This window comes from Pan paniscus, chromosome 15 (assembly GCF_029289425.2).
Source record: "Pan paniscus chromosome 15, NHGRI_mPanPan1-v2.0_pri, whole genome shotgun sequence".
Classification (NCBI taxonomy): Eukaryota; Metazoa; Chordata; class Mammalia; order Primates; family Hominidae; genus Pan; species Pan paniscus.
In genome coordinates, this window is record NC_073264.2 from 66,761,702 (window position 1) to 66,776,773 (window position 15,072).

General features: G+C 35.2%; 1 protein-coding gene across 13 annotated transcripts in view; it reads left to right on the plus strand.

Annotated features, from left to right (window-relative positions):
- FUT8 (fucosyltransferase 8) overlaps positions 1 to 15,072 on the plus strand; it is a 395,429-nt gene that overhangs the window by 316,523 nt on the left and 63,834 nt on the right. For all 13 annotated transcript variants that reach the window (XM_063596244.1, XM_063596245.1, XM_063596242.1 and 10 more), the window contains one exon: positions 9,392 to 9,629. In XM_063596244.1, the coding sequence (XP_063452314.1) occupies positions 9,392 to 9,629 (238 nt within the window). The remainder of the gene's footprint in view (positions 1 to 9,391; positions 9,630 to 15,072) is intronic.

A 15,072-nucleotide genomic window follows, 5' to 3' on the forward strand; every position in this document is an offset into this window, starting at 1 on the left:
GACGGAGGACCTTTCTGAAATTCAATCTTAATTTTGTAAGCATGCTCTTTATAACCTCAACAGTTAAATTGATTCTGAGACCTGGGAATTAGGGTATAAACTTACAGAGAAAAGTTGAGGTGCTTGAGAAGATACATTTTCTGTGCATTTATATAGGATTGTCAGATTCTGGCTCCTCATGTAACGCAACTTTTCTTCTGTATCCTTGGAGGTAGTTTTATTTACATTATATTCTTGAATGAGAATATGCATCATTAATTATCTGCCTTTCCTTTGTGGCCCTTCTGATGGCAGAAAAATATTACCAAGGTTATTCTAGCATGCAAGTGTCTTGAAACTAAGTTGAGGGTTTTCTAGAGACCACCTGGAACTCCCAGAGATAACAGAATACTGTCTTGAAAGCCTCAGTGGAAGAAATGCCCCACATTTGCTTGTTGCTTTCTATTGGATTTATGGAATTTCCATCTTTTAAAAATGACTTTAAAGCATTTAATAGAGACTTTCAGGTAAAGAGCAAAAGTTTTTAAAATGTATTATTTAAAGTAAGCTAAATGTGGCTTTACTTACCAAGTTAAGCTTTCCTCTTCTATGACCATATAGTAACTATCTGCCTTTGCTGCAGTCTTTCAGTCTATAAACTCTGTATCTTGGTATCTTTCCTCCCTTTAGTTTCTACTCTTAGATTTTACAGAATACCCATAGGGAAATTGATTTCCTGAAGCACTTGGTAAACTACTTGGGCCTGAGCTATTGTGTTGTCCTTACTACTTGGTACAGATTAGATTGTTCTTTGCTAGAGGGGTGGAAAGGATGCCTTAGTACAGTCTTAACTTTGCTATGGAAATATTCTTGTTTAATACGTTAAGAGACAATAATTTCTGGTCTTGGCTTTTAAAAGTGAGCATGCTTTTTAATTGCCTCTTTCATGGTTATTAACTATGCCCAGAGTCTTCATTTTAATTACCACAATGGAGTACTTCAGTTCTCTTATTTGCTTCATTACCTTTTCTCCTTGGTTTTGAAAATAATGTTAGAGAAATAAAATCAGATTGTTTCTAATATAATGAAATGCTTTCACTACACTATTAATGAATTCGTTCTTCATTACCAGCACAAAGCTAGATATTGCAAATCTTTTTAAACAAATAAAAACTGTTTAGTCTTCTGATTAGAGCAGACAAAGAGCACAGTAAAATTTAACTCACCTGGCCTGATCCCTGTTTTTGGTTTTTACTGAGCTGTCTTCACTGGAAATAGGAGCTATCTTTGACTTAACTCCTTCCAATAGAAGGAATTTCTTAGAGAGGAGCTGGAAGGATCTCCTGGGGTTCTGATTCTTAATTTTCAGTTTACAGAAATAGCCAGATAGGTGTTTTGAGCCTGGACTTCTTGCTGCATCTTGTATTGAAGACATCATGGTGAAATCGATAAGGGCAGTGGACAGTGGATCAAGAGCCCTGAACAGGTCTCTTGAACCTGAACAGATTTGCCACCTGTCAATTTATTTTTATGACTATGGACTTGACATCACCTTTGTCTCTGTAGATGTAATTCAGTTGAACTAATGGTTATTGAGCATTTACTGTTTGCAAGAGGCAGCTGGAGATATTAGTCCAGTTTATATTTACTAAATGTTTTCTTTGTTGTTAATTTAGCCTTTTTCTGCAATGTTTTTGGTCAATAGTAACTCTGGGTAGGTGAGGGCAATTACATTGTGGCTGGAAAATTTGTACTCTGAAGTTGCTTTTATTGGTGTGTAGGAAAAATCTTTATTAAAAGTCATAGAAAAAAATCATTTAATTTAAAAGCCACAAAATCAGTACTATTTTGTAATATGTTGTAATTCACATTGCTCCTAATTTACTAAGTGGAGTCAGTGGAAACCCATAAATCCTAGTAGTAGTGCCTAAGTAGTAGAAGAACGCCTATGGTTTACTAGTTGATTGAAAATTGTTCTTTTTTTGCAAAGTGGAAATTAACCTGGTGTGCTAATTTGAAATATGTCTAACAGTGACTATTTTTATATTTTAACCTAAGTAAAATATCTCAGCGTTATGATGGTGTGTTTACTGAATTAGTAATCATTTATTTCTAAGGAATGCTGCTTTCCTTCAAATACCATTTTGGTTAGAGGCTTATTGATTCAAGTATTGTTCCTAATTGTTGATTTACAGGGCAGAGAAAGCAAATACAGCTTTCAGCTCTGTTGAAGCAGGGTCATTCTTGGAAACTAATAGTGTCAGATGAAATGCCTCAGATAGTGTAAAAGAAAATAATTGGGCCAGGAGTGGTGGCTCATGCCTGTAATCCCAGCACTTTGGGAGCCTGAGGTGGGAGAATGGCTTAAGCTCACAGGTTCGGATCAGCCTGGGCAACATGGGAAAACCCATCTCTACAAAAAAATAAAAAAGTTAGCTGGGCTACTTGGGGGGATGAGGTGGGAGGATGGCTTGAGCCCAGGAGGTTGAGGTTGTGGTGAACTGTGACTGCACCACTGCACTCCGGCCTGAGCAATAGAGCCAGACCTTGTCTCAAAAATAATAATAATAATTGAAGAAAATAAAAAGGGAACTGAATTCAGAAGAATCCTGTTATATCTTAAATCCTTATTTCTTGATTTATATGTACTATGATGACAGCTTTGCTGATGAATTATAATTACAAAAATGTTACATAATGTTGTTAGCATATAAAGACCCGTGATTGAGCTACCTTGCAACACTAATACTCAAAAAGAACACACACATACAAAAAACTGGATTTATTCAGTGTGAAATAATGTCTCTTGAAATTATGAGAATAAATAAGTATGTTCAAATTAATTTTGCGCATACACCAGCTCATTTATTTAGCCTCATAGTAGCTCTGAGAAAGAAGGGCGAGTGAACAGGGAGAGGTTGTGTAGGGAGGTAATTTTTGTGTCTATTTTAAACTAACCAATTGAAACCAAATCACACAACTGAGTTCATAACAGAACCTTCATTGGACCAAAATCATATCTTTAACCTCTCTATCCAAGCTCTTTCATTAGAGAATGTTGTCTTAAGTAATTTTCACAGATTTACCTTGTATTTCTAAAACTTGAATTATCATTATTGCAAGGAGCTAGAATATATCTGCCTATTAGTGAGTCTGACTTTTAAGTAGATCCCATATATAAAAATCTCATATTATAAAATATAATTTATTATGTTTATAGTTTAGAGTAAAGCTTCTTTTAGTAATGAGACCCTTCTATATATCTTGCTCATGGATATGACACATTTTCTAGTCTTTTGCAGACATCAACTGGATAGTATAAAACTAGGATCAGTGGTAACTGACAAGAGCTATTTGGTAAGAAATTTGAAAATTACAAAACTATGGCTCTGTATCCCTTTTATAGAGTCCCATAAATCTCTTTATATTTGTTGCTATTCTGGAACAATGCTGGATAACAAAGGCTTAGCTTAGAAGAGGGGTTTTCTATGAAGTTCTTTTCATCAGAATAAATTCCTGTTCATTTCAGAGTTGTTGCTTTATTTTTTTTTTCTAGATACGTACTCTGATAAACCTAATCTTGTGTTAGGAACATAAATACCTTTTCTGTTCTTTAGTGTCCTCTGCCTTTTTCTGGAACTTTTATGAGCAAGTTATTTTGAATTTTCCAGACTTTTAAGTATTATTTGGACAAAAAAATTGGGCTATGGCTCTGAGCTTTTTCAGTGTTTAATTTACTGTTATCAGTACAGTCATTCATTTTATCGTATCACCCTTCAAGTCTTCCATTGATTACCTTATATGTATAGACCTTTCTCATTTCAGAATCAAGCATAATGGATTTTCCCTCTCTTTATGTCCTCTATGACATAAACAGAAAAGAATTAATATAGTCTATCTTCAGCTTGATTTGAGATATACTAAGCATCATTCATTAAGCCACTTGTACAGATTGCCCTTTTAGGTCTCAGCTCTTGTGCTCAAAGCGTTAGGTTCTAGTCAAACTCTGTTCTCAACACAGTGAATATACTTTCTTAAATGCAGATGTGAGTCTTTTAAATAGAAAATCTATAGTTTCCAAACTAAAGGTCAGATGTTTCAATTATTATGTTCCTTCACTCTTTTTTTCCTTAAAAAACAAGAAGAAGACTAACATAAGATGTAATAGTAGGGGAAATTGGGTGTTAGGTATATGGGGATTCTCTGTACTATCTTTGCAGTAATTCAGTACATCTAAAAACTGTTCTAAAAGAAAAGGTTTATTGAAGAAGATATGAGGGACATTTTCTTTTTCATTCATATGAATTTTAGTGATATTCAGGTACTCTATTTCTCATGAAAATCTGACAAATGTCACTGTTGTTTGTCCGTACTTTTGATCAACTGAGTCAATAATAAACCTTTGAATAAGTTCGAGAATATTATTTATTCCCAGGATCCTTATATAATATTGTACAGAAATTAAATGATACAGATCTCCCATTCCCACATGATACCACACTCCTCTGTTTCTCTCAGATCTTTTGTGGCTATAGCAACAAGTGTGAGAATGCTTATTGCTTTAGGAGTCTGCCATGAGTTCACATTTTCAAAGAATCAGCAACTCTACTACTTGATTGTGGAAACAATATTGACCAAATCTTGCTGAATTTTATCAGGGTTCTCTCAGATTCAAAAAGGCTCTTAACTCTTTCTAAGGTACTTGATGGTATGGGTTCTGCTTTGATCTAAAAAAAGACCAGCTTGCTGTGACACATTTGAATATGAAAGGTACCTCTTCTGGAGGTAACTTGTAGTTTCCCTTCTCAGTCTTTCCTTTGGAATCATTTTATAGACTGCAGCTTTTGTTTCTAGGGCTCTGCTTGACAGGACAGATAATATCCCTGGAAAATAGTTTTACAGTTGATGTTTGGTGACTGCATTATTCAAGGCTCATATAAATTGAGAACTGGTTACATTGCCTCTTGCTATGTAGGATAAAAGCTTCTGTTCTTGGAATTACCCGTCCTCTCTCTTGTAGACAAAATAGCTAGGAAAACTGCTCAGACTGATTTTGTTATATGAAGAACTAAGATGCCTAGGAATAATTTAGCAATAGCTCATCCAAATTAAAGCAGAGTTGAACTTTAGAATGGAAAAAAAAAAAAGAAATTATCATGTTAGCTAAACATTTGCTGTCTGGATCTCCCAGTTAAAAAGTGGCATAATACTTCTCAAGTTAGCCAGTATAGAACATGTTCCACATTCAGTTGTGAAAATGGCTGGTAGCTATTATCAAGTATGATTTTTTTAAATGTTCCATGCCTGATATTTTGTAATTGTTGAATTCAGATATCCCTCTACTCAGTGGCTTTTACTTCATAATGAAAAAGTAGATTTGGTTGTAATATATAAAATTGTGGAGATAGATGGAATTAATAGAGAAATTAGAGTTTTTCTTTTAAGATAATTTGAGTTTCATCATAGAAGGTAAGCTGAGAATGCTGAAATGCTGCTGGAATAAATGATCTGTTTTACTTTTTTCATAAAGATATTGATGTATGCAACTTTGAATTCAGAGATGATTCCATTTGCATGTTCTGAGTGATGAATAAGTGAAAGAAATAAAAGACTGAGGAATAAAGAAGTGAAAGAAAGAACTTATACACTGCTGGTGGGAGTGTAAATTAGTTCAGCCATTGTAGAAAGCAGTGTGGAAATTACTCGAAGAACTTTTACTACCATTTGACCCAGCAGTCCCATTACTGGATATATACACAAAGGAATATAAATCATTCTACCGTAAAGATACATGTATGAGTATGTTCATTGCAGCACTATTCACGATAGCAAAGACATAGAATCAACCTAAATGCCCATCAGTGGTAGAATGGCTAAAGAAAGTGTCATACATATACACCATGGAATACTGTGCAACCATAAAAAAGAATGAGGTCATCTCCTTTGCAGGGACATGGATGGAGCTGGAGGCCATTATCCTTAGCAAACTAATGCAGAAACAGAAAACCAAATACTGCATGTTCTCACTTATAAGTGGGAGCTAAATGAAGAGAACACATGGACACAGATGGGCACCACAGACACTGGGGCCTATCGGAGGGTGGACAATGGGAGGAGGGAGAGGATCAGGAAAAATAACTAATGAGTACTAGACTTAAAACCTGAGTGACTAAATAAAGTGTACAACAAACCCCCATGACACAAGTTAACCTGTATACAAACCTACACGTGTACCCTTAAACTTAAAATTTAAAAAAAAACAAAATGCAATGTTAAAAAAGAGAAGTGAAAGAATTTTTAAAATGTAACTGCTTAATTTCACATTGTTTACAGTTCTTCTCAAGTAAGCTTCTTTTCACTGCAATCTCCTTAAATATGTACATACGGTTTTCATTGGATTCACTGAAATCCAATCCAGCAGGATTCTTTCCTAAATAAGAAACGTACTGGATCAGTCCTGACCTATTTTATGATTTTTGGTACTTGTCACCTGTAAAGAGAAGTTAAGGGAACATCACCACCAACCCCACAGAAATACAAAAATACCATCAGAGACTATGTTCATAACACTCTGTGAACACAAATTAGAAAACCTACAAGAAAAAGATAAATTCCTGGAAACATACAACCTCCCAAGACTGAACCGGGAAGAAATTCATACCCTGAACAGACCAATAACAAGTTCTGAAATTGAATCAGTAATAAAAAGCCTGCCATCCAGAAAAGTCCCAGGACCAGACAGCTAAATTCTGCCATACGTATAAGAAGACCTGGCACCATTCCTACTGAAACTATTCCAAAAAATTGAGGAGGAGAGACTCCTCCCTAACTCATTCTGTGAGGGCAGCATCATTCTGATACCAAAACCTGGGAAAGACACAAGAACAAAAAGAAAACATCAGTCCGATATCCTTGATGAACATAGACGCAAAAATCCTCAACAAAATAATAGCAAGCCAAATCCAGCAGCATATCAAAAAGTTAATTCACTGCGATCAAATAGGCTTTATCCCTGGGATGCAAGATTGGTTCAACATACACAAATCCATAAATGTGATTCATCACATAGGCAGAACTAAAAACAAAAAGATTATCTCAATAGATGCAGAAAAGGCTTTCAATAAAATTCAGAGTCTCTTCATGTTAAAAATCCTCAACAGACTAGCCATCGAAGGAACATACCTATAAATAGTAAGACCCACCTGTGACAGACCCACAGACAGCATCATACTGAGTGGACAAAAGCTGGAAGCCTTCCCCTTGAGAACCAGAACAAGACAAGGATGCCCACTCTCACCATTGCTGTTCAACATAGTTCTAAAAGTCCTAGCCAGAGCAGACAGGCAGGCAAGAGAAAAAAATTAAAGGCATCCAAATAGGAAGAAAGGAAGTCAAACTACCTCTCTTTGCAGGCAATATGATCCTAAACCTAGAAAATCCCATATTCCCTACCCAAAAGCTCCTAGATCTGACAAACAACTTCAGCAAAGTTTCATGCTACAAAATCAGTGTACAAAAATCAGTAGCATTTCTATACATCAGTAATATCCAAGGTGAGAGCTCAATCAAGAATGCAATCCTAGTCAAAATTGCCACCAAAAGAATAAAATACCTAAGAATACTGCTAACTAGGGAGGTGCAAGATCTCTACAAGGGGAATTACAAAACACTGCTCAAAGAAATCAGAGATGACACAAACAAATGGAAAAACATTCCAGGCTCATGGGTAGGAAGAATCAGTATCATTAAAATGGCCATAGTGCCCAAAGCAATCTACAGATTCTATGCTATTCCCATCAAACTACCGATGACATTCTTCACAGAACTAGAAAAAACTGATTTAAAATTCATACAGAATCAGAAAAAAGCCTGAATAGCCAAAGCCATCCTAAGCAAAAAGAACAAAGCTGGAAGCACCGCATTACCCGAATTCAAACTATACTGCAAGGCTGCAGTAACCATGGTATGGGTACCAAACACCATGGTACCCATACCATGTATCACCATACCAAACAGCATGGTACTGGTACAAAAACAGACATATAGACCAGTGGTACAGAATGGAGAGTCCAGAAATAAAGTCATATACCTACAACTTTCTAATCTTTGACAAAGCTGACAAAAACAAGCCAAGGAGAAAGGACTCCCTATTCAATAAATTGTGCTGGGATAACTGGTTAGCTATATGCATAAGATTGAAACTGGACCCCTTCCTTTCACTATATGCAAAAATTAAGTCAAGATAGATAAAAGACTTAAATGTAAAACCTAAAACCATAAAAACTCTAGAAGAAAACCTAGGGAATACCATTGTGGATATAGGCCCTGGCAAAGATTGCATGATGAAGACGCCAAAAGCAGTTGCAACAGAAACAAAAATTGGCAAACAGAACCTAATTAAAGAGCTTCTGAACAGCAAAAGCAATTATCAACAGAGTAAACAGACAGCCAACAGAATGGGAGAAAATACTTGCAAGCTATGAAAGGTCTAATATCCAGAATCTATAAGGAACTTAACAAGGAAAAAGCAACCTTATTAAAAAGGCAAACACTTTTCAAAAGACAGACTCTTTTCAAAAGACATATACACAGTCAATACGTATCAAACATCACTAATCATTAGAGAAATGCAAATCAAAATCACAGTGATATACCATCAGAATGAGACAACAGAATGCTGTTATTAAAAAGTCCAAAAATAACATGCTGGTGAGGCTGCAGAGAAAAGGGGCATTTATACATTGCCAGTGGAAACGTAAATTAGTTCAACCATTGGAAAGTGGTTTGGCAGTTTCTCAAAGAACTTAGAAAGCTACTATTTGACCCCGCAATCCCGTTATTGGGTATATAACCAAAGGAATATAAATCATTCTGCTATAATATAAGACACATGCAATTAACATGTTTATCGCAGCACTATTTGCAATTGCAAAGACATGGAATAAACCTAGATGCCCATCAGTGGTAGACTGAAAAAAGAAAATGTGGCACATACATATCATGGAATAGTATGAAGCCATAAAAAAGAATGAGATCATGTCCTTTGCAGCAACATGGATGGAGCTGGAGGCCATTATCCTAAGCAAACTAATGCAGGAACAGAAAACCAAACACTTCATGTTCTTATTAAAAGTGGGAGCTAAACATTGAGTACATATAGACACAAATAAGAGAATAGTAGACACTGGGGCCTACTTGAGGGTGAAAGGTGGGAGGAGGGTGAAGATCAAAAAGCTGCATATCACTTACTATGCTGATTACTTGGGGTGTGTACCAAACCCCACGACACACAATTTATCTATAGAACAAACCTGCATGTGTACCCCTGAAGATGAAAGATTAAAAAAAAAAAAGAGCAGTTGACCTCTCTGTACAACTTATCTTTATTTTCATTTCTCTTTCTCCCTGACAGAATCCCAAGGACTGCAGCAAAGCCAAGAAGCTGGTGTGTAATATCAACAAAGGCTGTGGCTATGGCTGTCAGCTCCATCATGTGGTCTACTGCTTCATGATTGCATATGGCACCCAGCGAACACTCATCTTGGAATCTCAGAATTGGCGCTATGCTACTGGTGGATGGGAGACTGTATTTAGGCCTGTAAGTGAGACATGCACAGACAGATCTGGCATCTCCACTGGACACTGGTCAGGTAAGGAGCTTGTGCAGCATATGAGATCTCTGGGCTGATTCACTCAATTACCAGATTATTAGATTTCTAGGTAGACCTTCATGGAACATACTTATCTTTTCCTCTGGATCCATGAATACTATACATTATCCAGATAAAATCTAGAAGAACAGTATTTTATCTTAAAAGTATTTTATTATGTATTTCATTTCTGATGCTCATTTTTATGTGAATTTAGCAAAATCACTGAGTTTTTTTCAGGGAGCATAATTTAATCTTTTAATAATAATGATATGACTTTCACTCTGTAAGATGATTTCACATTATTGAACTCATTTTAATATGAATTAATCATCATATAAAGTAGTCCAGTTTATATGGACTACTATATATGAGTAGCATGAGCATGCATGAGAATCATCTGGAAGGCTTCATAAAACTCCATTTTCTGTTAAGGAAGGTCTAGGCTGCAGCCTGAGAGTTTTAATATCTGACAAAAGTTTTAGGTTTAGGGACCGTGCTTTGAGAACCACTGAGGTGGACCTTGCTGGTAACTTTATCTTCAAATGAAGCCTAATTTGTTTATGTGATTTTAATTGTATTCAGGAAACATTTAATGAATAGTAATGTGACTAAGGTACTATACTAGGCATTATAAGCAGATAGAAACATCAGTAAGAAATTTCCTTTCTCTCCAAGGAAGTGGTGAAGGAGTAGAATATAGAAAAGAATTTCTTACCGCTAGTCTAGTGCTTTTCTTTCTACAATCATGATCTTTAAGATCTAAAGTTGGGCTACCTTGTTAAAATTGTGGCTTTATTGTTTTGTAATCTTGGACAAGTTACTTAACCTAGGTCTTAGTTTCCTTATCAGTAAAATGAAGAGTAATCACTTTATTGAATTATTGGTAGATTAAATGAAATAATATATGTAATGCACTTAGTACTGATATATGAACTTATATCTAGTAATTTTTAGCTATTATGAATAGCCTTTATTCATTAAACAAATGTATAATGAGTGCCTACAGTGTGACAGATACTGAATTAAGTGATCAGGATAAATACTAAGCAAGACAATACACATCCTCTGCACTCATATCTTGTGGGAAGTCCAACATTTTTCAAAAAACTGAGGCACTTCAGTTAATATCATTTATTGTGGGGCTAAGCACCTTTTTTCAAAAGCTACAACACTAGATATGAAATAGGGAGCTATGTCATCAGCAAAGTAACTTTGGTTCCTTCATTTCTTTTGCCTCCTTTGAAAAAAAATCGGTAATATCTGACTCTTTGCAGAAGTGTCATGAAACTTAATTGAGTACTTTCTATAAAATACTTTGAGTTGCTCTGCAAGAGGTCCTGTATGGATTAAAAGTATTGTGTTTTGTCTTCTGTGGGGTGTTTTAGAAGCCTTATTTTATATATCACCCGATTTTTTATTTTTAACTCACTTCAGATTTTAAGGTGAACCTCTTTATCTAGAACCTAGTTAAGCTTTAGTTTTAAGGTTATATCTTCCACTGATCTGGTCTGTACTTTTCACGGCTAGTGCCAACAGATTAGTTATAAAGGTTAGGAAGATACTAAATTTGTCATTCAGGAAAAGAAACTCTACCAGCCCCACTATGGCTAACTTTTTTCATTTCATGGACTTAGTTCAGTTTAAACTTCCTTGATTGTGGAAATAATAGCCAGGGCCAAACTATGTTTCCCTGGTTCTAGGGGGAGACAACTTTTTGTATGGTAGTCAGAAAAGTGAAAAGTTACCAGATTTATCAGGTTTAATATATAGTTTAGCCCTGCCCGTGTGCTACAAGTGGTTATTTGGTTTGTTTGATTTTTAATCCTTACTTGTACATTTTGTAGTCTGTAGTGGCAACCACAGGGTATGAAAATTTAACATGGCTTGAATTTCAAACACTCAGAATTTCTTAATGTTACAACTAAAGAGGATGTAGAAAGCATCCTTTCTTTATTCATCTGGAATCAAAGGCCTAGTTAAGGCTAAATGACTTACCCAGGGTCATACAGCTTATAAATGCCAGAACTCTGGTTAGCACATTCACTTGTACATACCCCCAGTCTAAGTCCTTATCAGTAAACTCATGCCAAACACTTTACCTCGTTACTAGCAGAATAATTTACCATCATTACTAGAAGAATGATGATTAGAGGCACAGAAACTGCCTGGAATATCTAGGAATTAAATAATTTTAATAATTTAGATACCAATCTTTTATCTGAAAAGAGATTTCTTTTAAGCTTAGAATATTTTTGTTTTTATGAAGAGTATGGCTGCCATCAATTTGTCTGCTTATTTACGTTATCTATATATGTACCCTTTAGAGAAACTATTGAACATATTTCCAAGAATTAGAGGAAATAGTGAATTTTAATAAGCTCCTTGACTTTAATTCTTTAGTTAGTCATAAATCAGCTGTGTCTGTTGTCATTCTGAGTTGTACAAAAAATCTTGGGATATTTCCTTTGTCACCATTACTGTGAAATTATTATTGTTCATACATAACTTGACATGATGTCCTTGCAGATGGAATTTAGTAATTCTTGTTCAAGTCTGTCCACCAGTGCAGGAATTAGTTTGTACAGTGATCATTTCATAGCTATATCATACCTTATTATGGTTGGTGTCTATTTTTCTTCTCCATTATTTTATGTTTGTGTGTGAAACTATATCCTTTGTACCAAGTAAAATGGTTAAGTGAAGGAAAATACTAAAGGTAATGCTTCCAGTAAAAAGTAATCAAAATATTTCCCATCACCTGTACATGCCATGTCTATTCCTAATAGTTTATGTGCCCTAAGGTTGTTGATGAAATGATCAATTTAGTTTTTTACACCACAAGATGTTTCCTCAGCCTGAACTAACTACACATACTAGACCTGATTCTTCCACATAGATTGCTTGTGGTAATTCAAAATGGGAATCTTGCCTTTATGTTTAATGGTTTGAAGTACCTTTCAACAATATTTATTTATTGTTTTTTGTTTTGTTTTTAGAGACAGAGTCTTGCTCTGACACCCAGGCTGGAGTGCAGGGGCATGATCCTAGCTCACTGCAGCCTCGAACTCCTGGGCTTAAGCAGTCCTCTCACTTCAGCCCCCACAGCACCTGGGACTACAGGCATGCTCCATCATGCCCAGCTAGTTATTTTATTTTTTATTAGAAATAGGGTCTCACTATATTGCCCAGGCTGATGTCAAACTCCTGGCCTCAAGCAGTCCTCCCACCTCAGCCTCCCAAAGTGCTGGGATTATAGGTGTGAGCCACTGTTCCTGGCCTCAACAATTTATAATTTGGTTTTTTAAAGGATATTGACTATTTTAGGCTATATATGATGACTGGCTTTCAAAATGCTGTTCTAGCTTATATAAACAATATTGAATAGATGATTTAGTGATAGAGAACTCCACTTAAATTCAGTTCCCCACTTCAATCTTTTTCCTTGTAAAAATTAAAAATTATTCACCTTAACAGTTAAACTACCTAGGCTGTTTTGTCTTTCCTTCTCTTGTCTTTTTCCCACTGTCTTAATAAATACATAAGTTAAACTGAATTCTTAATATGATAAATGTAATTGGAAAATTTTATTTGTAAATGAAAATAATGACTAGTAAAAAAATAATTTATAAATACGATGAAGTTTGATGCCCTGGAGGCGAGGTGCCTGGTTTAAATACATGTTTAGGTAGATGACTGTTTGGTATATCCACTTATCTAAACTGAACAGTTACCTTCTCTCCATGCCTCATTTCCAAAAGGTTTTAGTCAAAGAGTTTTATTTGACATCCTTAAGGTTTATGTGGAGGCAACCTTGAAATAAAAGTAATTCAATTAAAGTATTTGCTATTTGCTAGATACCTATGCTGTACTACATGAAGACAGACACAGTCTCTTTCGTGTAAAGGGCAGTCAAGGGGGAAAGATAGACAACTGAATAAGCAATTAAAATATGTTGTGCTAATGTGGTGGTATGGTTAAGACTACCCTGAAGCAAATATCTAATGCATATTTGGGGTTCTTTTGGAAGAAATGATTTTTAAGCTGAGACCTAAATTATGAGTAGGAGTCAAGCAGCTAGGGACATGGTGGAAGAATTTTCTGTCAGTGGGCACAACATGTAAAAAGACAGGCAAGAGAACATGGAGTCACTGGGGGAACGAGTAGTAATTCATTGTAAAGCTTGAATAGTGAGAGACTAGCTAATGTTTCCTTTTAAAAACAAGCATCACTTACAGGATTTCTATTTTGATGGTTGTGTATTCTTGTTCTTCACTAAAACTGACAGATTTTAATTCGAGAGTCAAAGCTGTTTTTTTGATTTTGGTTTATAGAGAGTAGACAGAGTTATAAGAAATTGATTTCAGATGCCTTTTTTGTTATCTCATAACTATTAAACTGTTTATTCAAATATCTCACTCAGGTCAGAAGGAAAATCTTTAGCAAGTAGAACACAAATGAAATTATACTTTCAATCTTTCCTTTGATACTAATATTTTAACCTTTACAAAACTACTAAGATGTCTGTTGGAATCATCTAAATATTCTAACCAAGTTGTATCCTTAATAAGGATTGACGTCAGGTAGACTAATTTATAAACTGATATTAAGCAATAATGTGATTAAGAATATATAGATATAATATACATATTAGGCTATAGATATGCATATGTTGTCTTTTTACAGTAGTATTTTCAGTCTTTGATAATTGTATTAATAGAAACTTAAAACAAGTACATTTACTATTTTTGATCCCTTATGCTGCAAAAAATCTTGATTTCTCTGTTTAGGGGATCTGAGGGAGAGGAAGGATATTAGACTGTGAGTCTGATCCAGTTCTGTTGTTTTTAGCTTTCTGAACTTTGTGAATTAACTTAGCTTCTGAACCTCAGTTTAGCTCTTTAAAAAACTCATGATACTCATTATCTACCTCCCTGTCCACCTGGAATATATTATTAGGTTATAACCTGCAACAACAGGAAAGTTATCCTTTTATTCTGAGATGAAAATCATGCCTTTATGAGAGCTTCATATGTAGTTTTCTGTCTAAGTTAAATGGAAAAGTTGAAAGAAATACAGAGAAGCAAGATAACTTCTGAGAATAACTTATAGACGTTCAGAATATCTCTATGCTTAATAAACCCACAATTTAATCAAAATAAAATTCTGGGCCACTCATAGAGTCTCTCCGCAGCTACCTTAAGCCTTCAGCAGTTCTAAGTATTTTTTCTATCTCAACATACCTGAGATAGAAGGTATACTCTTTCTTATAATAGTTATTCTGTGTAATTAGTGAAACTGGCTTTGTTGCAGCAAAGATCTGGTTGTGCAGGAGGCTATTTGGAGAGTGAGTTGGTACCACATATAGTTGAAAAGCTAGCTGTCTCCTCTCCAAGATTCTAGTAGGTTTCTCTGCCCTTTACCTGACTCCTTTTAGAATCAT